We start from the raw sequence: 26,476 nt of genomic DNA on the forward strand, positions 1-26,476 counted from the left end.
CTGTTTATTCATTCTATTAATTTTTGAGAGTTTGATTTAGGTACTCTTGCCTGGAAAATCCCATGGATGGAGGAGCCTGGTAGGCTGCAGTCCAGGGGGTCTCGAAGAGTCGGACATGACTGAGTGACTTCACTTTCACTTTTCACTTTCATGCACTGGAGAAGGAAATGGCAACCCACTCCAGTGTTCTTGCCTGGAGAATCCCAGGGATGGGGGAGCCTGGTGGGCTGCCATCTGTGGGGTCTCACAGAGTCAGACACAACTGAAGCGACTTAGCAGTAGCAGCAGCATAGTAATTTTTGTAATATACAGTACAACTGTATGTAACTTTGTATTTCTCAAGTCTCATCACACTTTCATAACTTATAAAATTAAAAAAAGAAGGAAAGAAAAGTGAGTGGATTCTGGTTCTCCTCGCCTCAAATATGGACCTACCACAATGGTTTTCTTCATCAGCAGGATGGGGCAGAGCTGATGTTCTGGGACTTCGGAGGCTGAGTCTTAAAACACTTGTAGCTTCTGCTTGCGTCTCTTGAACTCACTCTTGGGAGGCTTCTCAGAATCCAGCTGCAGCAAGGCCATGAGAAGCCAGAGCCACATGGAGAAGCTGTGTGTAGCTGCCTGGGCTGAGCTCTCAGCTGATGGCTAACTCTGTGAGAGCCATTTGGACTTTTAGCCCCTCTAGTCTTCAGATGACGGCAAACCCACTGACATCCAGCTGTGTGTGTGTGACAGACCCCAAGGGGAGAAGCATCTAGCTGAGCCCATTCAACCCACAGAAGTGTGAAAGATAATAATAAATTCTTCCATCAAGCTTCTAAGTTCAGCGTGGCTTGTTTTGTAGTCAACAGAGGCACAAAGGACTGTGATGTCACACTTCTAGGCCCCTCCTCCCTATAGGATTGGTGAGAGTGAGCATGGGGCAATGAGCCCTCTGGAGTGTGCTCCTTGGACCCAACTCATCCGTAAGCAGCGCCTGCTCCCTCTTCTGTCCGCCGTCCCTCTGTGGTGTGGAGAGATGAGAGCCTACAGCGGTCCAGGAGATAAGATTAATTTGAGGGCTGGAAGTGAGGAATAGAAAGTCCATTTTGGTCTTAGATCCAAAGCATGGTTTCTAGCCTAACTTTATCCTCACTATAAAGTTATTTTCATCCCAGACTCCTGTGTCTGTTTTTTAAATTGGTTCAGAAAACTTAGAGGGAAAAAAAGATAAAATTATTTTTCTTCCTTAGACCTCAACAAGCAACCTTCTTCCCTTCTCATAGACTAGAAAGCAAAGTTTATTTTTAAGTTTTTAAAAATTTCACTCTGTCTCATACTCTAAATCAAGTGTGCCTTCCGTTCTTTCTTTCTCTCTTTCTATGTTTATTTGACTGTGTCGGGTCTGAGTTGCTGCACACATATTCTCTAGCTGTGGGCTCAGTAGTTGCTCTGAGGCATGTGGGGAATCTCAGTTCCCTGACCAGGGATCAAACCTGCATCCCCTGCACTACAAGGTGGATTCTTAACCCCTGGACCACCAGAGAAGCCCCTCCCCTCAGTCCTTGTTATTAATACATTGTTCTGTGAAATGCCTTTCTGATGTGCCTCCATGTGGCTTTCCTGGTCCCTGCTGGACTCAGATCCTCACTGCCATGTGGGTTTACTTGCGTGGTGGTCTCCCCATCTGTAACTCCCCACCCCTGCACCCCCATCCACGTGCTGCCACAAGCTAAGGCTTCCACTGCCTCATTCACCGATCAATCTGCTCCCCTTGCTCAAAACCTGCTCTGCCACCCCGGGTCCAGTTGAAGGCCCTCCAGGATAATTAGCCTGATTATAGCTACTAGCCCTTCAAGCTAGTCTTCCAAACTCACTGATTCTGTAAGGCAAATTTATTTCACACCGACTTATTCCTGCTGCCTTATTTTTCTTGTTCTACTTATCAACGCTGAATAGTCACTGGAAGGAGAGATGCTCAAGCTGAAACTCCAGGACTTTGGCTACCTCATGTGAAGAGCCGACTCACTGGAAAAGACCCTGATGCTGGGAGGGATTGGGGGCAGGAGGAGAAGGGGACGACAGAGGATGAGATGGCTGGATGGCACCACGTGAGTCTGAGTGAACTCCGGGAGATGGTGATGGACAGGGAGGCCTGGCGTGCTGCAGTCCATGGGGTCGCAAAGAGTCGGACACGACTGAGCGACTCAACAACTACTACTTACCTGTCCTTCTTCAGATTAGATGGTTCTCTCTCTCTTCTCTGAATTCCCCTAGTCTCTTAGGAGTCAGGACTTACAGGGTTTACAATTGATGATTCTTTGGCTGCTGCTGCTGCTGCTGCTGCTAAGTTGCTTCAGTTCAGTTCAGTTCAGTCACTCATCATTAGAAGAACTGATGATGAAGTTGAAGTGCTAATGCTTTGGTAATCTGATGCAAAGAACAAACTCACTGGCAAAGACCCTGATGCTGGGAAAGATTGAGGGTAGGAGGAGAAGGGGGCAACAGAGGCTGAGAGGGTTGGATGGGATCACTGACTCAATGGACATGAGTTTGGGCAAAGTCATGTGAAGGACATAGTGATGAAGATGGTGAAGGACAGCCTGGTGTACTCTAGTCCGTGGGGCTGCAAAGAGCAGACATCACTTAGCAACTGAGCAACAAAGGGGATTTTTTAATTCTTCCTCTACAACCCAAAGATAATTACTCTAACATTTGAGAAAATCTCCTTCCAGAGTTATATTTTTATGTAGATGTGTATACACATGCACATAACTTTTTTACTGACTTGTGACCATGCTTTTATATATACAGTAATATTTTGTTTCACTTAATATAGTCTAACCATCTTCCCATGTCATTATGTACCAATATTGTTTTTTATGAACTGGCCAGACTACAGAAAGTACACAGTATAATAAAACATGCTTGTTCCCAAAATGGGATTTTGGCCTGGGGCATGAAAAGCTACTGAGAATCAGAAGACCGTAAATGTTCAGATGTCAATGTAGGACTTTAAATATTGTTCAGGTTTTCATGGGCGACAACAGGGGCAGTCTCCAACAGAATAGTCGATTCTTTTCTTCATATGAAAGTGAACACTGGGAATCCCCCATAAATGCAAAGCCTTCCAGAAGGTGGGTAATGACTAAACCATGTACCAGACTGTATGCCAGGCAATTCTGCAGATGTTCTCTTTTGCTTTTCCAAGCACCTTGTGAGTCTAGGCATCTCCACCCCACCTGCAGGCTGAAAGAACCTGTAGAGGTCACAGGTAACGCCAGTGCGAGGGCTGGAATTTGATACTGGAGCCAAAGGTCTTCCTTCTTTTAGAGAAGTCTGTTTCAGATGAAAGAAAAAAATAAAATCTGGGACTTCTGGTGGTGGGTTGAAGTCCCAGTGGCTAGGACTCCAAGCTCCTGCATTAGGAGGCCTGGGTTCGATCTCTGGTCAAGGAACTAGATCCCACATGCTACTACAACTAAGAATTTTCACGCTACAAATAAAGATCCTGTGTGCTGCAACTAAGACCTGGTACAGCCAAATAAATACAGATAAATATTTTAAAAAAAGAAAGAAAAAAAAGTCTAGAGGAAGACAACCAAGAATGAGCTAAATGAGTGATCCTGAGACACAGAAAACAGCTGACAGGAATCCTGAACACCAAGGAGAGGAAAAATGAAGCCGAGAGAAAAGCAGGCTCCTTGTGGTCAAGTCTGGCGGGGACTGGAGTGGGGGCGGCCTGCTGAGTTGATAGAGTTGGCTTTGCAAACCAGTCCCCAGACAGAAAAAGATCCCGTTCTTCCAAGAGCCGAAAAGGGGCCTAAAGTCAACAGCACAGTCTTGGAATGGAGGCCAGAAGGCGAGAAAGACATTAAAAGGAATCCTAGCTGTCGGGGAGGGCCTGCCACAGGCCAGAAAGGGGGCGTGGCATGGAGGACATCTGGAGGTTTAGGCTGTAGGCCCAGGCCACGCTGCCTGAGGACTAGGTCACGAGGTGTGTGCTGGACAGGGTGGAGAATTGCTGGAAAGAAGGTGCCGAATGCCTCTGAATTCACCAACCCTTTCCTTCTCCACTTGAATTCTTTAGGGTGATACACAAAAGCCGAACAGTGATGAGCTTCATCAAGCAAGAGGATGGAGACCTGGTGGGGGGTGTTTCCTTTATGAGAGGAGAGGCTCCAATTACATGGAGAAAAGATGCTGTGGACCAGGGGAGGGTCAAAACACTTCCCTTTTTTGCCAAACAGGCCTCCGCTCAGTTGGTGGGGGCCTCTCATGGAATTCAGCTCTTCTTGGCCAGAAATCCCTACCTTAGACCTTGGAAGACATGAGGGAGGCTCTGCAAACCTGGCGGCTGTTCGTTGGGTTTGGCAAACTCGAGATTTTTCCAGCGCCTTGTGTTCAGCAAAACTGAGAATGTGTTTGGCCAGAAACCCTTCTCTAATTTTTAAACCCCTGTGCATTTTTTTAACGTAAATTTGATCCACATGGTATCAATTTATTTTTATTTAACTCATCAAATCGAATTAGGAGCTACAATGATGAATGGGAACAATGCTGATTTCCAAGAAGATTTTTGAGCCTTTTTTCTTAGAACAAAATCACATTCCAAACACCCCCCACCACCAACACCACCATTCCCCTCCCCGCAACCGTTAAAACTACCAGACTGAGCTGAGTTTGAAATTTAGAACCCAAATGTGAAATAAAGATCCATGCTTGGCAAAGATGAAGCATAGCAGAGGAATGTTCTTAGGAAGTCACGGTTAGAAAGCCAGCATAGACTTGGGGTGGGGGTGGGGAATGAAGACAGAAGGGAGTCGGTTCTTCTTCATTGGATAGTTTAACTAGATCTACCTGGCTTTTGGGGCTCCTAACAGCAGCCCCTGAGCTGTTTCTCCAGGGTCTGACTTTATCACTTCAACCCAGGGACAAGGGGTTTCTGTTCCAAGATTGGGGACGGGGGGTCCCCGGTACTCCTCTCTCTTTCTTCTACATTTCTCATAGGAGTGGATTCAAGCTGCTCTCCCCACCTCCTCTCCAATCTTCCTCCCTGTTTCCTGGCTCTGGCTAAGGCCTCTCCATCTGGAAACATTTAAAATGTACAACAACTTTAATCTCGTGCAAAGGAGTCTTGAGATCTGCACTACATACCCATTAAGCTAAATTATAGGTGCACAATCTCATTTTGCACAATTCTGTCTGGCCTTGGTTGGCACACACGAAAGGCCATTCCTGTGTTTCCCAATTCTTTTTCTACCACACCGTCATTTTCTACATCAGTCTGAGGCCAGCCATATTTCCCTGAGAATCTCTGGCCACTAAGGTCCCAAGACAGAGGTACTCTCTTCAGAGTCCCCTGAAACAGTCCTCAGAGCGGCCCTTGGACATGCCAAAAAAAAAAATCTTGAACTAAGCTTCTCTCCCTTACAGAGCCTGAGCAAATCAGACAAACTTGAGTATGAGGATCATCTTGTTAGTTAATAACTGTACAGCCAAGGGGAGTTAACTTTCTTCCCTGAATCTCAATTTCCTGATCTGTAAAATGGGTATACTAACCATACATACCTCACAGAATTGTTGTGAGGGTTAAAAAAAAAAGTATGTTGTTTGGCCCAGACTCAGCAATCAATAAATGTTACTTGTTATTGTTATCATAAAGGTGCTACACTTTATTCAATTCTACCACTTTCCTAAGAGCACTTACATTTTTCCATAGGTTGCTGGTACCCTTTTAAATCCTCCCCCATCCCTCATCAATGTTGAAACAACCACACCACTTCCCTGAGAAGCAGCATCACTCCAGACAGGTAACATGAAGTTTCTGATCAACCAATGGATTTTTCATTAGTCCTTGGGGAATCTCCCAGGTTGGCCCTCCTTGGTATCCAGAGTAGCACAGCGATTGGAAGATCTATAACTTAACTGCATGGAGAGATCATTTTTTCTGAAAACCAAACTTCTCACTTTATATACAAAGTATGTGTGTGTTTATGTGTGTATTGGGGTGGGGAGGGTGAGGAGGTTTTCATTCTCCTTTAAGGAACAAAATGGTTAATTTAGTGCTTCCTTAGAACGCTCCCCCACACTTCATGGATTTTTTTTTTTTTTTGGTGGGGGGGGGAATAGAAAGGTGACAGTACCATTTAATATGCCTGATAAACGCCTCTCTCTCAAGGTTGAAAATACAGATACCCATGAGTATAGTATTGGGCTTCCCAGGTGGTATTAGTGCTAAAGAACCTGCCTGCCAATGCAGGAGACATAAGAGATGTGGGTTTGATCCCTGGATTGGGAAGATCCCCTGGAGAAGGAAATGGCACCCACTCCAGTATGCTTGCCTGGAGAATCCCATGGACAGAGGAGCCTGGCGGGCTATAGTCCATGGGGCTGCAAAGAGTCAGACAGGACAGAAGCAACATAGCATGCACAAATATCGTCTTTAATGGTTCCCTCTGGCCAGGAGGGCTTTTAGCAGTAATTCAGGGATCCTAGTGTTGACAAGAATAGAGGGACTAGGTATCCATCAACATCCAGGGGAACTGAGATGCTCTGTTGTCAAGATCCTCATCATGCAGAATTGCTATGAAGGCTAAAAGAGAGACAGCTACAAATGGTAAAAAGTATTTCCACCAAGCTGATCTCACTTGAGATCCTGGGTGATACTAGGACACGCACGTGTCTCCTATTCCTGCTACTCACTAGAGATTTCCTTCTGGTGAGACTTCCTGTAGCTGGGTATATTGGAGATGTCAGCCTCAACCTCAGTTCAGGACTCTGAAGGAATCAGTCCTGCTCACAGCGCTGCCACAAGGCTGGGCCTGGGTGGCTGACTGTGCCCACGGATGGCTCTAGAGTGGGCACAGTCTACAGGCTGTGAAGTCAGCTGTGATCTGGTAGAAAAGGTGAGTTGGGCCATTGAGATTCCGTCTGTGTACCTGAGGGAGTAAGAAACCAGGTGGCCTGATAGCAGAGACCTATAGGCCATGGCTGGTCTTAGAGCTGCCTTGCTTCCAGAATCACCTTCTCTTCCATAAAGCCTGGCTCTTCAAAGGTTCTTGGGGACCCCATAAATATCTCCTCCGTACTAAGAAAATAAACACCTCCTTTTGAGTCAGCATGAGTGGGTTTCTGTCTCCCTCAACAAGAAGAGCCTTCACTGAAAACACAGCACCCACCCTTGGGAAGAACATGCAGATAGAGCTATGTCTAAACATTCTGAGCATTTCCAGAGGCACTGTTTTAACAGTTAATTACACAGTATGCAAACACTACTGGGTCCCAACTCACCCCTTCCTGGCTCTCCTCTGCTACAGAAACTGCAAACCTTCCTCTCTTTCTCCCCCAGCCTCCTCTGTAGCCCAGGGAGGTCAGGTACCACAGTTTGGGACAACGAGATGCAAGTGCATGTCTACTGGCCCAGATGGGCTGCTCCCCTTCTTCCTACCTTTTATGAAAACGTTATGCTTGAACCTGCGTTACCATCTTGCAACCACGAAGGGAAAAAAGCAGCAGAGATGTGACCCTTGGCACATGGAGGTGCCATACGAACATGAACAGCCACCAAATTCCAGCCTTCTTGTTATGTGAGAAAATATACCCATAAACTACTATTACTAAGAGTTTTCTATCACTTAGAAAGAGTATCTTTTCTAAATGATATACCTTGAAATAGAACTTGATGTTGTTTCCTGTATTATAAGAAAAAGGATTTTTTAAACCAAAGATATGACAACTTGTTTTTCAGTTAACTTTTAAACATCAACTGAATGATACTAGCTTTCCAGGCAATTAGAATCTAAGAGGGGATAAAATATGTATGTACATCAACATGCTATAAACAGAAAGTGAAAACACTCTCCAGGTACCTGGAGTAGGGGAGACATGACTTCCTGCTGGGGGAGGGGAAGGCAGAAGTATTTACATTAAATCCTAGAGAGAAAAAAGAGCTTGGAAGTTTGGAGATGAGGGGGAAGGGCATTCTAGGCGGAAAAAAATAGTTTGAACAAATATGGAAAACTAAAGATCATATACCAAAAATAAGTTCATTCTGGCTAGAGTAGGGGACAAAATCAGATTTTTGAAGTTGGACCAAATTATAACAAGTCCTTATAATTTGTTATAATAAATTATAACAACGCCAAGTGAAGGAGTGTGGGCTTTATTCTCTGAGCCTTGGGGTGTTGTTGAAGGTTTCTGAGCAAACAGGTGTCAGGGTAGTTGTTTAGGAAAACTGCTCTGATGGCAGTACGTGGGCTGGATTGAGGAGGCAAGGAATGCCACTAGGCCACGTAGCCATCTGGGCAGGAGGCAATGAAGGAACCAGGACGGTTGAAGTGAAAATGGAGTGGAGAAAAGAAACAGACGCGAGAGACAATGCCGAAGTCCATGTGACCTGAGTTGGCTGCTGCCTGGATACGGGGTGAGAGTCATGGAGGGGTAATGGAGAAAGCGTTCTTGCACAAAAGAGAATGAAGCCTCATGTGGTACCTCTGGTGCTGAAGACAGGAATGGCTTTATGCAGATGCTGGAGTCATGGACCTTCAGGTCATGGTCCCCAAGTCCCCTGGTCACTCCAATAGTCGCCATTACACGGGCCTAGGAGCACAAGCAGAGGGTCATCAGAAACACTCCCCCAGACAGAGGCAGCATCCCCACCACGGTGTAGGTGCCATGGGCCATGAGAGAAGCGGTCATTTTCCAATCCCCACTGCCCCTGGCTGTTAAGTTCTGTGGGTAGTTGTTTTCGAGGAAGAGCCCACCAAGGTTACTTACATACTTGAGGAGTGGCTTTTCTACCAATTACCTGCATTTGAATGGGCTGCTGCTATCTCTTCGCAGAGACTGGAGGGAATGATGTCCAAGAAACTCAATACAATACATCTGTGATGTCTACAGCTACTGAAATCAATTCAAACCAAATCCAGCAGGATCCGCCATCCATACATCCCCCATCGGTTCATCTGTCCACCCACCCATCCATCCATCCACTATACACGCATTCTTCAAGTATTCTACCAGCTATGTCTCTAGTTCTGGGATGAAAGATATAAAAATGTCAGAGGCAGATCCTGCCCTTCCACAGCTCATATATTTTACTTTATGGCTGGAGAAAATGTACCATTAGATTATAACCTGTCCTGCTAACATCCTCAAACAATTCCTCTAGGTAGAAAGGAACAAGATGCCACTTTGCTGTAACTCCACAGAGACCTCATGGCTGAGACTATGCCATCTGCAGCCTTCTCTGCCTGGTTGTCCAAAAGCTTTAAGGAAGCAGTACTATTGTACTAATGTCTACACTGTCAGCCTAATGATCTCCTGGGAGACCACAGATATGAGTCACCCAAACATTTATGGAGCACCTACTATGTGCAGATACCATCCTGTGGGGGACACATGTCTATGGTCTTGTACCTACTATAAAGGAACTTGGTAAGGGAAAGACTAAGAGGTACATGTCTGATTAACAATATATAGAATATGGCTGAGTGCTGAAAGACAAACAATGGATTATGTGAGTTCAGAGGAGGTAAAAATTCTACTAAGAAGGTTCCCTGGAGGAGGTGGGGGCACTACATTTTTGTGCAGAAGGATGTCCAGCTCAGGTGAACAAAGAGGAATGGGATGAAAGTCATTCTGGGTTGACTGAAGCCCATGGCTCTAACATATGGCTCATGAACACTATACCTGGTGTAGTGGCGTGGTTCAAAGACCTATACTTGAATCCTTGCTCTGATGCTCTGGTAATAAGAGTAAGCTAGAAATGCTATACCTCACCAGTATGTGAACCATGAACTTCCAGATGTTCAAGCTGGATTTAGAAAAGGCAGAGGAACCAGGGATCAAATTGCCAACATCTGTTGGATCATCAGAAAAGCAAGTGAGTTCCAAAGAAAACATCTATTTCTGGTTTATTGACTATGCCAAAGCCTTTGACTGTGTGGATCACAGCAAACTGTGGAAAATTCTTAAAGAGATGGGAATACCAGACCACCTGACCTGCCTCTTGAGAAATCTGTATGCAGGTCAGGAAGCAACAGTTAGAACTGGACGTAGAACAACAGACTGGTTCCAAATCAGGAAAGGAGTATGTCAAGGCTATATATTGTCACTCTGCTTATTTAACTTATATGCAGAGTACATCATGAGAAATGCTGGGCTGGAAGAAGCACAAGCTGGAATCAAGATTGCTGGGAAAAATATCAATAACCTCAGATATGTAGATGACACCACCTTTATGGCAGAAAGTGAAGAAGAACTAAAAAGCCTCTTGATGAGAGTGAAAGAGGAGAGTGAAAAAGTTGGCTTAAAGCTCAACATTCAGAAAACTAAGATCATGGCATCCGGTCCCATCACTTCATGGCAAATGGGGAAACAATGGAAACAGTGAGAGACTTTATTTTTAGAGGCTTCAAAATCAATACAGATGGTGACTGCAGCCATGAAATTAAAAGATGCTTGCTCCTTGGAAGAAAAGTTATGACCAACCTAGACAGTAATATTAAAAAGCAGAGACATTACTTCGCCAACAAAGGTCTGTCTAGTCAAGGCTATGGTTTTTCCAGTAGTCATGTATGGATATGAGAGTTGGTCTATAAAGAGAGCTGAGTGCCGAAGAATTGATGCTTTTGAATGTGGTGTTAGAGAACTCTTGAGAGTCCCTTGGATTGCAAGGATATCCAACTAGTCCATCCTAAAGGACATCAGTCCTGAATATTCATTGGAAGGACTGATGCTGAAGCTCCAATACTCTGGCCACCTGATACCAAGAACTGACTCACCTGAAAAGACCCTGATACTGGGAAACACTGAAGGCGGGAGGAGAAGGGGACGACAGAGGATGAGATGGTTGGATGGTGTCACCGACTCAATGGACATGAGTTTGAGTAAACTCCGGGAGCTGGTGACGGACAGGGAGGTCTGGCATGCTGCAGTCCATGGGGTCGCAAAGAGTTGGACACAACTGAGCAACTGAACTGAACTGAGAGAAACCAAGACGTGACGCTCTAACACATTACCATGGTCTTCATCCGACTTTCCCTCAAAAGGCTGTGAATTTGGAGCTGGATTCACATCAGAAGGTGGGCAGGATTACATTTAAGTGGAAATGAAGCCATAACGCATTTTTACAAGGCTAGACTCAAAGCGGGTAAAATGCAGACAGAGGATGTGAGCCTGGGGACCTCTGGCCAGGTGCTGCTCTGTTGGGAGCTCCCTTTAAGCTGAGACACATTCACCTCTAAGTGTGGAAATTCTGAGTCCCTTATGCCCCTTCTACTTTCCTCCCTGCTGCAGTACATTCTCAGGTTGGACAAAGCACAGGTGGGCATTTTAGTCCAAAGAAATCTGATATTTCTGCTAGTTTACAAGTCCCACATAGGTCCTTCAAAGCACTGGCAGAAATCATATGAAATTTAATAGCAGTGAAAGTAGTCTGAAACTTCTGGGGAGATGTGTGCAGAAAAGAAAGAGAAAACTGTGCGAAGGATCTAGACAGAACTGATGTGTTGCATTCTAAAGCTTCTCAAGAGATTGTGGACTCCTGGGACAGAGGAGGGGCCATGCTACTTTGGTACAGGATATGCCTGGAGCCATGGTGGCTTCTAAACAGGTCAAGAGGTACAATAACTGAATTCACCAGCTACATATCACAGAACTGTCAAGCCCTAATTTACTGGAATGCTGGAGGAACATGATATCCTGGTGAACTGCACTTTTTGCTGAACTGGGAAAAACCTTGCTCCTTTAAATCTTACTGCTGATCATCAATAGAACACATTTGTCCTTTTTTCTGCTGTAGCAAGGAGAGTATAGTCAACAAAGTTCCATATAGTCAAAGCTACAGTTTTTCCAGTAGTCACATATGGATGTGAGAGTTGGACCATAAAGAAGACTGAGTGCTGAAGAATTGATGCTTTTGAACTGTGGTGTTAGAGAAGACTCCTGAGAATCCCTTGGACTGCAAGGAGATCCAACCAGTCCATCCTAAAGGCAATCAATCCTGAATATTCATTGGAAGGACTGATGATGAAGCTGAAGCTCCAATACTTTGGCCGCCTGAATCGAAGAGCTGACTCACTAGAAAAAGCCCTGATGCTGGGAAAGATTGAAGGCAGGAGGAGAAGGGGATGACAGAGGATGGGATGGATGGATGGCCTCATGACTCAATGGACATGAGTTTGAGCAGGCTCTGGGAGATGGTGAAGGACAGGGAAGCCTGGCGTCGCAAAGAGGTGGACACGACTGAGCAACTGAACAATAAAGCAGAGTATAGGGGCTTCCCTGGTGGCTCAGACAGTAAAGAATCTGCTGCAATGCAGGAGACCTGGGTTTGTTTCCTGGATCAGGAAGATCCCTTGAAGAAGGGAATGGCAACCCACTCCGGAATTCTTGCCTGGAAAATTCCATGGACAGAGGAGCCTGGCAGGCTACAGTCCACGGGATCGCAAAGAGTTGAACATGACTAAGTGACTAACACTTTCACTTTCTTTCAAGGAGAGTATACTGAACAGCTTATTAAATACTTATGCATTTACTGATGGCCTGACATGAGTCAGGTACCAGGCTAGATGGGTTCTAAGGATATGACGGCAACAGGATGTGGTCCTGAGCTTACTGGAACTCACTGGGGAGCAGCAGGGTAATACTGAGAATTTCAGCACCATGAAGCCCAGAAACTGTAGGTGCAGATCACTGGGCTGAGTGATGCTCATTGATGGTGTCCACTGTTCACAGATACACGAAACCCTACCAGAAACAGAGCCCTTCCCTGTCCTGACTCTCAACCAGGATGGCAAGGCAGATAGTGTCCCTCTCCAGGAAAGGGGGAAGTTGGTTTGAAAAATGATGCATTTATTGATCAAATATCCATGTTTCATTGCCCTCTGTGAAATTCTTCTCTCCTTCGAGCAAAATTACTGCCGGGCTACACTGAAGCCAAAACCTACTCCTGTGTGCTCTCTTTCATACCACACACACACATATACTCTCACTCAAACTCTGTCCACAAAGGCATTCTTCAGTTTTCTTATGAGTCACTTGTTCTGATAAAAGCTATTACATGCTGAAAAAAATTTCAGTTGAATATTCTTCTTAACGTGACCACATTTTTCACTTCTAATTGGAACTCTCTGCACTTAGTTGAATTGTATTCATGTTCCGAGGAAGAATGCAATGATTCAGAAGGTGTTTGTTCTTCCTGGGAAATGACTTCAAAGCTTTCTCATCTCCACTCCTGCACCCCTCTCCAGTCTCTGCTCAGAGACCACTTTAAGATCGCCTTCCTTCAGCCCAACAATGTTAGAGTCTGACAGGGGCCCTGGGAGCTGGTGATGAACGGTCTTTGCTATCTCAGCCTGGGATCTGATCCGTGTGATCCTATAGTTTACTGAGGTGAAACTCTGGATCCCCTTCTCATGGGGCAAGTGGAGAAGCTGGCTTGTAGAGTCTGAGCATCCATGGTGGAATGCAACAGTACCAGAAGGAAGTGGAGGGCCACAGCTCCACGGCTTGTACGACCCTCGGCCAGTCGCACGACTGCCTGAGCAGTTTAAACCTTGCAGTCCCTGCTGCCTCATCTCCCAGATGCACGTAAGGCGGCCAGCTCTGCCTGCCTCGTGGCTTGTTGTCAATACACAGTGAGATGATGTATGTGAAAGTGGTCGTGTTTAAACACTGCAAAAAGTTATGCAAATGAATCGAGAAGGGGGATGTCATTTTCACAAAACTTTTAGTGCCCTGTGCTCACCACTTCCATTCCCCAGCCCTGACAATCCCTGGACCCTTAAGACAGGGGACCTGAGGGAAGGTGGAGGTGATATTCTTTCAAGCTGTCCAGACTACAGAATCATAAGCTGCCAAGTGGGACACGCAGACTGACATGGGCTCCGTCGAGAGAGAGTCTGGTTCTCTCAGTGCAGGGAGGGCACGTGCCTACCTTCTTGCCTTCTCCATATATAAGGGGAAACTTCAAGTCATCATCCTCAATGGTTTTGTATGCCCTGTAGGAGGATAAACAACATTAAAATAAACAGGTTTGCACTCAGTTAGTGACCCACTGCCCTGACACAGGATGCCAGGCAGTTTATTTTCCCTGAGCCTCCATCCGCTCACCATACTGCTGATCTCTTTCTGTACAAAGAATGAGTCTCCCTACAGAATTGTGTGTGTGTGTGTACGTATTTCAACGAACCAGAAAATACCAATATATGCCTGAAGAGAGAGAAAATGAGCTGGCCTACTCACAAGCAGCGAGAAGGGGCGACAGGCTTCTGTCCTCAGCATTTAGTGTCCCTGCAGTACTGAACGGCCCCAGCCACGGTGGCGGGGTTGTCATTAATCTGAAACCACGAAAGGCAGCAGTGCTCAGAATTGGAGGTGTGGGGGACGGGTGCTGAAACTGCTCCAAGAGCCAGCTCCCACCTTCAGGGGTTGTTTATGCCCAAGCAGCCTGGTATTGGGACGGCTGGAGAAGGAATATTTAGAGCCCGCTTGACCTCAGTGTGGTCCTTTGTTTCCCGATGGCTATTAGATGGCCACTGGACACACAGAAAGAAAATCCTGTTTACGCTTCAGTGGTTTACGCCAGACATGGCTGTTCAGATGCCACCACTCACGCAGCAGAGGCCGGCCAGGCCGTGGCAAGGGCGTGAACAAAGGCCATGTTTTAACAGTTTGGCTCACAAGGAACTTAGGAAACAAACAAGCAAGCAGGTTTCCAGTCACGAGTTGTATAACCCTGGGCAAGTAGCTCCATCGTTTTGGACCAGAACCATCGTTCTGGTTTCTCATCTGCAAAATGACGATAACCACACAGGACGTAAACAGCCTAGTACAGAGCCTGATGCTTAGTAAGTACTCAGTAAGTAGTAGCTGTCACTAATGTTTAGTAGATAATTAATACCTGGCATATAGTTCCCCTTTCTGCAAAATGGGGAGAGCATTGCCTATTCACTTCCTCAGAGAAGTATTAGGAAGACTGAGTAAAAGATGGGGTATTTTCTGCTAGGTTAGAAGCTAGAAGCAAGATGCTTTTCTAAACTAATGTCTCCTGAGTGCATGAAAAAAATTAAATTTGTGACACGCGTGCGTATGCTAAGTCGCTTCAGTCATGTCTGATTCTTTGCAACCCTATAGACTGTAGCCCGCCAGGCTCCTCCGTCCATGGGATTCTCCAGGCAAGAATACTGGAGTGGGGTGCCATGCCCTGCTTCAGGGGATCTTCCTGACCTAGGAATTGAATCTGTATCTCCTGTGGCTCCTGCATTGCAGGCAGATTCTTTACTGCTGAGTCACCTGGGAAGCTGAATAATTTGTGACATACCTCTTGATATATCTAGGCAGCTTGAGAGTGAATCTGACATCAAATTTATGGAGGTGCTTGATATACAAAAGAATGCAACTCAACTGAAAAAAGGCTCAATCCCAAAGCTAAAGCCAGCACATCTTGCTTATCTGCAAGTTATTTGGTTAAGTTCTTTCCCGTGGGGGTAGAGAAACAGCGAAGTTCTGGCACCGGATGTGCCTGGGCTTGAGTTTAGCACTGCTTTCTGTCCAGCCCTGGGCAAGTGGATAAGTCTCTCTCTGAACCTTAGTTTCTTCATTAATCAGGGAAGCCAAAAAGTGGGGCTTACTTGTGAACTTGTGGTAAGGATTAAAATGGGCTGATGAATGTGATGAGCTTAGGAAGTATTTGGCACAGTGCCTGGCACATGCTGAGAGCTTGATAAAAGCTGGTTGCTGCTTCTGCAGTCAAGTGAGCCCAGAGGTATGCCATGAATTGAGTTTTCAAAAAAGGAACCATACCATTTCCTTCCCCCAAATCTACCAAATTAACACAAAGTGGAAATAGCTACTTTGATATTTCTATACTCACACAAATGATTTAAGACACTGTGGTGTACGAGTCCCGTGGGGAACAAATACAGCTGTTATTAGACTACAGTCAGCTTGGGGATCCAATGAGTTTGTAGACCCATGGTTCTCCATCTTGGCTGCAGAAGGAATATCCTGAGAGGGCTTTGAAAAGCCTGTTGCTCAGGTCACAGCAATGAGGTCTGAACCTCTGCGGATCAGACCTAGGCACCAGGAATTTTGTAACAAGCTTCCCAGGGGATGCCAGAGTGCAGCCATGGTGGAGAACCACTATTGGAAACCAAGGTCATTAGCTAACATTCAAAATCAGTTGAGCAAATGACTATATGGCTCAAGGGAAAGGGAGGTAATGACTTGAGAAAGGCTGTGAAGTGGGCACAAGTGGGGCTTGGGGACCACATGGAAAGTAAAAAGACACGTTCAGACAGAGACGATGCGGCGGGGGCAGTCTCAGGGAGGGGCTAGGGCTTGGCGGTCCAAGCACAGGAGTCTAGAACTATACAGAGCAGGCAGAGGGCGGCAGCTCTAGAATCAATGACTGGAGGTTACTTAGAGCTCAGTGGAGACAGGCTGAGAATGCTCTTAACAAGCTTGAAAAGGCAGCCAGAAAACTGTCCTTTGACGGCATCGCAAGCCCAGGTAATGGAATTCTCCCAGGGCAGAGAATCCCAGGAGAGTGAAGTCTGTTTCAGCACCACTCTGAAAGGCAAACCCTCGTCCTGGGGTTCTTACCCACAGGAGCAAGTCCACCCAAGTTCTAATCTTACGGTTTAGCCTCTGCTTCTTTGTCTTTTTTTTTCTGTTCCTTTTAATTTTTTAAAAAACAATTTTAAATTTTAAAAGTGAGTAAAGTTGCTTTACAATGCTGTGTTAGTTTCTGCTGTACAGCAAAGTGAATCAGTTATACGTATACATAAATCCCCTCTTGTTTGACTTCCCTCCCCATTTAGGTCATCAGCAAGCTTTGAATAGTTTTCTGTGCTATACAGTAGGGAGCTATTTTATGTGTGTGTGTCAGTCGTGTCCAGCTGTTTGCGACTCTATGGCCTGCAGCCCTCAGGCTCCTCTGTCTGTGGAATTCTCCAGGCAGGAATGCTAGAGTGGATTGCCATTCCCTTCTCCAGGGGGTCTTCCCAATCCAGGGACTGAACCCAGGCCTCCCGCATTTCAGGCAGATTCTTTACCGTCTGAGCCACCAGGGAAGCCCACGGCACACTAGAAGGCCACTGGGGTGGCTGTGCCCCGAGCGCGGGAGTCTCTCCTGCTGGTCCCCTCATGCTGGTCCTGGCCTGTCATCAAGTGGGCTGCTGTGGACAGTCTCTGTCTCAGGAGCTTTACAGGACCAACTCTGTAGTGCCGCTGGGTAACAGCCCTGGGAAATTCCTTCCTAAACCGTCCCAGTCACCCATCGGTGTGTTGGTCTGTCTTCTGGAAAAACATGAATCTAATTGCTCTTCTACTTAAGAGGTCTGCAAATATTTGAAGAGAGCTATCTCAAAGTTTCCTTTTTCCTGGTATCATCAACTGTCCTTCCCCAGGACCTGAGACACCATCTCTGACCACTCAAGCCACCATCCATTCAACCAACATTTATTAACTGAGCACTGAATCAAGGGCTTCCCGGGTGGTGCAGTGGTAAAGAATCCACCTACCGACGCAGGAGACACAGGAGACATGGGTTCGATCCCTGGGTCTGGAAGATCCCTTGGAGGAGGAAATGACAACCCACTCCAGTATTCTTGCCTGAAAAAATCTGATGGGCAAAGGGGCCTGGTGGGCTACAGTTCATGGGGCTGCAAAGAGTCAACAGGACTAAGCACTGAGTACTGTGGGAGGGGCCCTCCGGGAGCCTTTCAGTTTGTTTCTTCCTGTCATTGTCCTTAGGAAATGGCACTCAGAACTGAAAACACTCGAGATGTAGTCCACAAAGGAATCAAATGGCTACTTCTTTGATTTAGACCATGCTCTGTCTTTTTTTGCCACGTCACTCAGTATGCAGGATCTTAGTTCCCCGACCAGGGATCAAACCTGTGCCCCGAGAGCGGTCCAGTGGAAGCATTGATTCTTAACCACTGGCCCACCAGAGAAGTCCCTAGACCTTGCCCTTTTTTAAATTACTGTGGCTTTTATTGGTGTTACGTGTCTGTGTATACATGTCTGTGTGGCTTAGGGTCATGTATCGAAACTCTGAGTAAAAACAAACACACAAAACCCAACCCCAGTCAGTCCACGAGAAAAAAGACCCAAGAAGGTTTTCTGACTCATTGTCTTCTTTAGTTTATACTTATACAATGAATATTTTATTCTGAATGGAAAACTCCACTGCCCTTATTAATTTTATCATGCTAGTTTTGGTCCACTGTTCCAACCCACTGAGAGATGTTTGAACACATATCCTTTCATCACCCCAAATCAGCTCTCTTTTTATGCTGCCATGCTGTGTGAAGTCGCTTCAGTTGTGTCCGACTCTGTGTGATCCGATAAACTGTAGCCCACCAGGCTCCTCTGGCCATGGGATTCTCCAGGCAAGAATACTGGAGTGGGTTGCCATTCCCTTCTCCAGGGGATCTTCCCAACCCAAGGATTGAACCTGCATGTCTTATGTCTAACTTATATTGGCAGGTGGGTTCTTTACCATTAGCAACACCTGGGAAGCCCCCTTCTATGCTATATCACATTAAAGCTGATAACCAGCTCTGCCATCTTTATCCGGGCCACTGAAAAAAAAAAAAAAAAAAGCTAAGCAGTATCAAGCCATTTAGAGACCTTCCTCCAGGTCAAGCTAACCAGACAAAGGGTATCAACATTTCTTGGAGGCAAATGGATGAAAGTTAAGTACAATCTGTAAAATCATGTTCTTGTCTGGTGGAAACACACAGAAGACAGACTCAAAGGTAGAGGGCAGATGATGAGAATATTCATGTTTAAATGAGTGGGTGGTGGGACTTCCCTTGTGATCCAGTGGCTAAGACTCCATGTTCCCAGTGCAGGGGGCTCGGGTTCGATCCCTGGTCAGGAAACTAGATCTCACAACAACAACAAAAATCCCCATGTTGCAACAAAGATGGAAGATCCCATGTGCCACAACTAGAACCCAGTGCAGCCAAATAGATAAATATTTTTTAAAAGTGGTTTTAAAAAATTAGTCGGTGGTATGGCAGGAGGAGGCGGAAACACTGAGCCACTGACACAATGTCCTCATGAATCTGGACTCTGGGTATAGCTCTCAGGCCGTCTATGAAACAGCTGAACCACTGTCCACACAGGATTTCCCCATCTTGTTCAGAGACTAAGAGAAGAAACCACCAAATTCCTTACAAAGTCAAAATACATCCATGTACACTATTGCCATGATCAGCCATCCAGGAAATGCCATCAAACGGTTGAAAACTGCTAACTGAGTTGACTTACTAGTAAGTCCAGGTTGTTCCCCAGATCATACCACCTCCACTAGATACCAACCCTTCAACCTGGTCTTACTGTTAAGCCAGAGAGAGGCGCTGACTGCTCTCTCTTCAACCCAACCCTTCCAGCTTCTCTCTCCACCTCTCCTCCTGCTAACATACACTTCCTTCTTTCTGCTTTCCTAAGGACTGCAGTTCAGGTTCACACAAAGCTTACTCGCCCCTTCCCCTGATGTTATTCTCAGCAACCATCTCTGTTTTGTTGGTACTTCTGGAGTCCTAACTTTACAACTTGTACCTACTCTCTGTTGACGTTCACTGCTCCTCATGAGCACCTGGACCACATCAAGAGATTCTCTCCCCTGATGTGTGCACCCTAAGTCACCTCTGCTGACACTCCCTTGCTGCCACTCTCAAGCCAGGTGCCCCGCAACCCCCTCGGTCCCACCCTTCTAAGAACTCCCTTCTGACTATACTTGTTTCTGAATCCAGCTTCTACTTTTGGCAAATGTTTAAAATATCTTTCTTGCTAACAGTCTAGACTTCACCTTGATCTTCTGCAGCCTGCCAGGCTTTTCCATCCATGAGATTCTCCAGGCAAGAATACTGGAGAGCATTGCCACGGCCTCCTCCAAGGGATCTTCCCAATCCAGGGATCCAACCCACATCTCTTACATCTCCTAACACTGACAAGTGGGTTCTTTACCACTAGCGCCATCTGGGAAGCCCCTCTGATACTCTGCTGCTGCTGCTGCTAAGTTGCTTTAGTCGTGTCCAACTCTGTGTGACCCCACAGACAGCAGCCCAGCAGGCTCCCCCGTCCCTGGGGTTCTTTGGGCAAGAACGCTGGAGTGGGTTGCCATTTCCTTCTCCAATGCTTTAGAGTGAAAAGTGAAAGTGAAGTCACTCAGTTGTGTCCGACTCGGAGCGACCCCATGGACTGCAGCCTACCAGGCTCCTCCATCCATGGGAGTTTCCAGGCAAGAGTACCGGAGTGGGGTGCCATCGCCCTCTCCCCTCTGATCCTCTAATAAGAAGGAAACACAGCAGGAGCTGAGTACTTTGTTTATTCACATCATACCATCTTCTGCCTGCAGCACTGCAGTTGCCTTGGTGGATCTCCCTGCAATAACCTGGGCAAGAGACAATGGTGCCATGGTTGCAGGGATGGCGGTGAAGGTGTTGAAAACTGTTCGGTTTTGTCCTTTACCTCTATCCTCAGAGCAACCAGAGTAATTATTTTGAAATGTCAGATAACGTCATTACCCTACTCAAACCCTCTGATGGCTTTCCCATCAAACTTGAAATAAAAGCCAAGTAATGAAACGACCTTCTTTAAAAATCACTCCCTACCCCCAAACTTCCCATTCCCCTTCTCTTTCTTTTTCTCCAGGGATTTCCTGCCTAACATTTTAAGTATTTTGCTTCTTTATCTTATTTTTCCTACTGCTCCCCTGTGCACTTTCCTCCCCACTTAATTTCTATGAGGATGGAGATTTTTGTTTCTGGTACCTAAAAGACTGCTCAGTGTATAATGAGTGCCCAACAGATGTTTGATGAAGTGAGCAAATCGATGAATACTACTTATTCCTGGCAGTGGCTTTCCTCTGTCCTCATGAATTTTCTTGTTCTTTATGTATTCAAAGCAAGAGCAGCCAGTCTGGTTTTCTGTGGCTTTCTGGGGCTCGCTGTTGCCGGCTCCAGCCCACGCTCACATGCACATACTTCCCTGCTCTGGCCTTGCCTGGCTGTGTGCTGCCCCTTGGAGTCAGTATTTTAGATACATGCTCTCAACATGGGAACTCCAGAGATCACATTCTCTGAACATTTGAACTCGAGAGACTCCCCCGGGCAGCCACATTCATGCCTTTCACCCTTCCGATGAGGAGCAATTCTAGGACTCCTCCTGCATGAACATCTCATGTCTCTATATCCGTTCTGTAATTTTTAGCAGAAAAACCTTTGCTTGTATTTTCAGACTGGCTAAGAGGCCTGTAAGCCAGTCTTCCACAACCATTTCTCTTTTTATCCACAGTCATCATGCCTCAGCTTAAAATTCTCCCGTGGCTTTCTATTATTTTGAAACATAACTTGGCAATGAGGCAGGCCCTCTGTGGTCTGATCTCTGACACTGATCTGACATCTTCTGTACTCTGCCAGGAGCTCGGAACGCTAGCTTACTTGCTGTTTCTTTAATAGCAAGTGGCCTCGTTCTTTCCCCCTCCTGGGCCATTCTTCCTCCAGATCCTCCAAGAGCCAGCCCCCGTGCAGCCCTCAGAGTGCCTTGTCCGGTCACTCATCTGTAAGTGTGAAGTCCACAGCCTCACACCCATCCCCCACCTCAGACCCCCCATCCCCCACCCATCCCTGATGTACCGCTTCCTGGTGCTTACACAGCACAATCTGAAACTACCTAATTTATTAATTTGCTTGTCTATATTCTGCCTCCCCCTCTAGAACATGAGCTTCATGACACCAGGGACTTTGTTTTATTCACTGTAATATTCTCATCTCAACAACAGTGAAGGCGCAATTGTGGAGGTAAAGTAGATACTAGCGACACGGGTGAATACATGAATGAAGGCTGCCACCTCCTCCTTAGCACACGAGCTTCCCTCCAAAGATAAGCTATAGACTTGGCTTCCCCATTTAACTTTCCTGAACAGTAAGCTCTTCTGGGGCTGAACTTCCGGGTTGAGTTCTATTAGGGATGCCTTGGATTTTCATTTACCCTATTACATTAAAATTTTAGGTTCCCTTTTTTAAAAAAAATTATTATTATTTTTTTTTGCCATGCTGGCTCTTTGTTGCTTCTGCGTGGGCTTTCTCTAGTTTGGCAGGCGGGGCTACTCTCCAGTTGCGGTGCACGGGTTTCTCCCTGCGGTGGCTTCTCTTGTTGCAGGACATGGGCTCTAGAGCAGGTGGGCCTCAGTAGTTGCAGCACATGGGCTCAGTACTTGTGGTACATGGGCTTAGTCGCCCTGAGGCATGTGGGATCTTTCTGGAGCAGGGGTTGAACCCATGTCCCCTTTTATCACCAATATGTATCAGTAGACAGTCAGAAAGCTATTTGAAAAGTGGCATTTATGATCCCCTTGCTTGTCACTTTCTCCTGATAATTCCTAGGCGCCTCTTCCAGAGCAGTAGCGTTTGTTACAGTGCTTCTCCAGGGTATATGGTGTTACCGAGACAATTTTCTTCTTCCTTATTCGCTCAGGCTAAATCTACTGGTGAAGGCAAGGCCCTCACTGTGGAAAGTTCTTCCTTATCTTTGCTGGATTCCTCCATTCCCAGCCAGAGCCCCAGCTCTGACTTTGTGACCCACAGGCCAGGAACCTGAAGCTCATGCTTTGGCACCATCCACATACATCACTTCCCACGATCTCCCTTCTCTCCTAAGTCATGACTTTTAACTAGAAAGAGGGATAGAAAAACCACGTATTGCCCCAAGTCTTCATTTCCTTCATGGGACTTCAAAGTCACTGAAGAAGAATGTGACCCTTTCTGAGGGCTGTGGCGGATCCTCTTCCTTCGGGGATGGCCTCATCTCCACCACGCACTCTGTGGCTCCACTGACACACGTCAGTGAGTCACATTCTTCCACTCCCTGACCTCTGGACATGGCCTTGGACACCTCTCCTCCCCCGGGACTCTCTCTTCCTGGATTCTCCTCGCTTGGCAGAGCCCGCTGTGGGCGTAGAGTCAGAGGTTCTGAAGTCACCGCTGAGTCCTCACGTGGACTTGCAGTGTGAACGAGGGAAAGTCCCGCAATCTCACTGCTTGTGCTTCCTCAGCTGCCTTTCTTCACGCAAGTTTGCAAGGATTAAATGCAAATAGGCCTGCAGGGGAGGGCAGGACGAACTGAAAGAATAGCATAGACATATATGGGCTTCCCCGGTGGCTCGGTGGTAAGGAATCCAGCTGCCAACGCAGGAGACGTGGGTTCAATCCCTGTGTCAGGAAGATCCATTGGAGGAGGAAATGGCAGCCCGCTTCCATAGTCTTGCTGGGAAAATCCCATGGGATGGCAGAGAGCTGGACATGACTGAGCGACTGAACGTGAGCAGAAGCACTGACATATATACGCTAAGATAGACAGCTAGTAGAAAGCCGCTGTACTGCACGGGGGGCTCAGCTCGCTGCGCTGCGATGCTACAGCTGGATGGCATGGGGGGTGGTAGAAGGGAGGCCCACGAGGGAGGGCTTATATGCATATATATACCCGATTCACTATGTGGTATAGCAGAAACCAATACAACATTTAAAGCAATTATATTCCAATAAAAAACAAATAAATAATGCAAATATGTCTGGGAAAGTCCTTTGTGAAGAAGGATAAGGTGCTATTTAACTCTAAGTTGTAGCTGTTATGGTTGTAGGAGCCTCTGTCATCACCGTGGATGGAGAGCACAGAGGACTGGTTCCCACAGGCAGGAATGGAGCACATCCCTACAGGATACTGCTTCCAGCTGAGCCCCCAACACACCCCAATTCATACTTTTTATACTGCTGCTAATGGTACCAAGGGGGCCAGGTGGTGCTAGTGCTGAAGAACCTGCCAGCCAATGCACCAGACAGGAGACACAGGTTTGATCCCTGGGTCAGGAAGATTCCCTGGAGGAGGGCATGGCAACCCACTCCAGTGTTCTTGCCTGGAGAATCCCATGGACAGAGGAGCCTGAAGGGCTACAGTCCGTGGGGTCACAAGGAGTCAGACATGACTAAAGCGACTTACCATGCATAAAGATACCAAAGCAGGAAGGACAGCACCTGTGCGACTTTATCCAGAAAGGTCTATGGTTTCACCATACAGTGAAGACACAGAGACTCAGAAGGATATCTCAGAGCTAATCTAAAGAGAGTGCTTCAGGTTGGTGTGAAATAATCATAAATGGAGAACATCCCCTCCTCAGCCAGAAGCTTAGCACTCTTCAAGGAAAGAGTTAAGAGCCCCAGGAACTCTCATTTTGCCCAGAGCAGAAACTAAGTCCTAGGCAGGCAGACCCACATCTCAGAGGGGCTGAGCAGGTCTGGGTGGAGGACGGTAGTAGACAAAGTGTCTTAGGCTCTGTTCCCCATTTCTGTCTTCCCACACCCAAACCTCCAGAGAAGCCTGAATCCCAGGAGGCCCAGGATGAAGCATCACCCAGGCCTGGCTGGTCAGAACAGATACATGCCTAGAGCCCAACCGCTCCTCGTGGCTTTTAAGAGCTTGGCAGAACCCCAATGAAGCAATTCACAGAATCTGCAGAGGCTCTCCCCCGACCCGACCCTCTCCCCACCCACCCTCCCCAGATCTTCCTGGAAAAAGCACAGTGGGATTGGCAATCACCTCATGTTTCATTTTTCCTGCCAGCCGTCTGTATTTCCAAAGGAGTCGCGCCCCAGGCTGAACCACAGGGCTCAGTGAGCCACATCTTGCTCCTGGAGGCGGCCCTGCGGCAGGGGACCCACTCTCCCTCCTCGTTCCACGAGTTTCCTTTAAGGCAATACAAGATGCTGCCACTTGGTCATGTCCAACTCTTTCATCTTTTTTTTTTTTTTTAGTGTCTACTTTTAAGAGGGCCCTTTCCCTGGTTTCAAAGATTCACAGTAAAGAAATTTCCCACGGCCAGAAAGAGAGAAAGAAATATTGTATACTGACACATATATATGGAATCCAGAAAAATGGTACAGATGAACCCATTTGCAGGGCAGGAACAGAGGCACAGGTGTAGACAACAGACTTGCGGCCACAGGGTGAGAAGGAGAGGGTGGATGGATTGAGAGAGCAGTGCTGACATATATACACTACCATGTGTAAACAGATGGCTAGTGGGCAGCTGCTGTGCAGCACAGGGGGCTCAGCTCTGTGCTCTGTGATGACCAGCAGGGGCAGGATTGGGGGTGGGGTGGGAGGCTCGAGAGGGAGGGGGTGTATGTATACTTTTAGCTGATTAACATTGTTGCACAGCAGAAACTAACACAACATTGTAAAGCAATTATCCTCCAGTTAAAAATAAAAAAAGAAATTCCTCCTCAATTTCTTACATGTGTCTTTGGATGACATCTTAATATGCTGGAAAAATGTCCCTGCACTGTCAGGGAGGATGAACGTGAACCAAACTGAATGAGGTCAGGATCAAGTCAGAGCCACGGAGAAGGCTGAGAGGTAGCACTTGGGGCCCCAGGGTGAGTAGCAAGAGGCTGAGAATCATCCTCTAGAGGCAGGTAGGCTGGGGGTTAGGAGAATCCTTTTTAACGTTTCTAGGTAGAACCAACGTCTCTGCCGCAGGCTCACCACAGTATAAGCAGTCTTTCCTTATTTGTAAAACCTGAGTTTTGAGGGATGGGGTCATATTTTAATGCCTTGAGTCCCTGGATTTCTGTGCTAGGAGTTGTCAATGGGTATCTTGATTACATGATTTCCTGGGAAAGTCCCCCTGTGGGGCAAGGCTCCACCAACAAATGCTCCTTTATTTTCTCCTTTGGTCTTTGGACTGCCGTTTAAATTAGTTGAAGCCTGCCGGCCCTAAGCTGTATGCAAGTTGGTGTGCTGGTGCTAATGCAGTGCCACAGTCTGGATTCGGGCACAAACAGCATGCTTGCACTCTAAGAGTGTGATTAGTATTTGGTGACATAATTGAAGAGAGCTGGCAGGTGCAGTGCAGCCCAGCTTGGGTATGGCTGGCAGTGACGAGAGAAATGAATGAAAGCGGGAAGCTTCCGGCCCTCTCTGCAGGAGAACTTTCCCTGTAATGGGGTGCGAGCTCTATTCCTGACACGGCAGTTGCCTCTGAGGAACCCCCACCCTTGCATCAGTGAGTAGGAACCCCCACCCAGCAACCCACAGCCCTTGGGAAATGCCTGCCTCTCCTCTTCCTCCCAGCAGCACACCCCACCTAGAGTTCTGCAGGTGGTAACCATGCCTCTCTTGGCCTGAACCTTCCTGTTCCTACCGTCAGTCCTACGGGTGATGGCAAGAGGCAACAGAGCTTGCTTTCACATCACTGGTCCATGTTCCCTAGGAGCACGCACTGGGTTAGAGCAGAGGTTTCATACTTTATGACTTAAAAGACATCTATCAATCTTATTAACCCAGTGTACACCCAAACGGGCTTCCCAGGTGGCACCAGTGGTAAGGAATCTGCCTGCCTATGCAGGAGACGCCAGAGACACAGGTTTGATCCCTGGATTGGGAAGATCCTCTGGAGAAGGGCATGGCATCCCACACC

At 46.8% G+C, this 26,476-nt stretch overlaps 1 protein-coding gene across 2 annotated transcripts in view; it reads right to left on the reverse strand.

Annotated features, from left to right (window-relative positions):
* The window catches only part of PPM1H (protein phosphatase, Mg2+/Mn2+ dependent 1H), a 294,933-nt gene that overhangs the window by 35,863 nt on the left and 232,594 nt on the right, over positions 1–26,476 (reverse strand). For both annotated transcript variants that reach the window (XR_005719694.1, XM_040233134.1), the window contains exons 7-8: positions 13,922–13,985; positions 8,473–8,580 (exon numbers count right to left, since the gene is read on the reverse strand). Coding sequence is in view for 1 of the 2 variants with exons in the window: in XM_040233134.1 (XP_040089068.1) it covers positions 8,473–8,580; positions 13,922–13,985 (172 nt within the window). In the remaining variant the exon portion in view is untranslated. The remainder of the gene's footprint in view (positions 1–8,472; positions 8,581–13,921; positions 13,986–26,476) is intronic.

Source organism: Oryx dammah, unplaced genomic scaffold (assembly GCF_014754425.2).
Source record: "Oryx dammah isolate SB20612 unplaced genomic scaffold, SCBI_Odam_1.1 HiC_scaffold_29, whole genome shotgun sequence".
Classification (NCBI taxonomy): Eukaryota; Metazoa; Chordata; class Mammalia; order Artiodactyla; family Bovidae; genus Oryx; species Oryx dammah.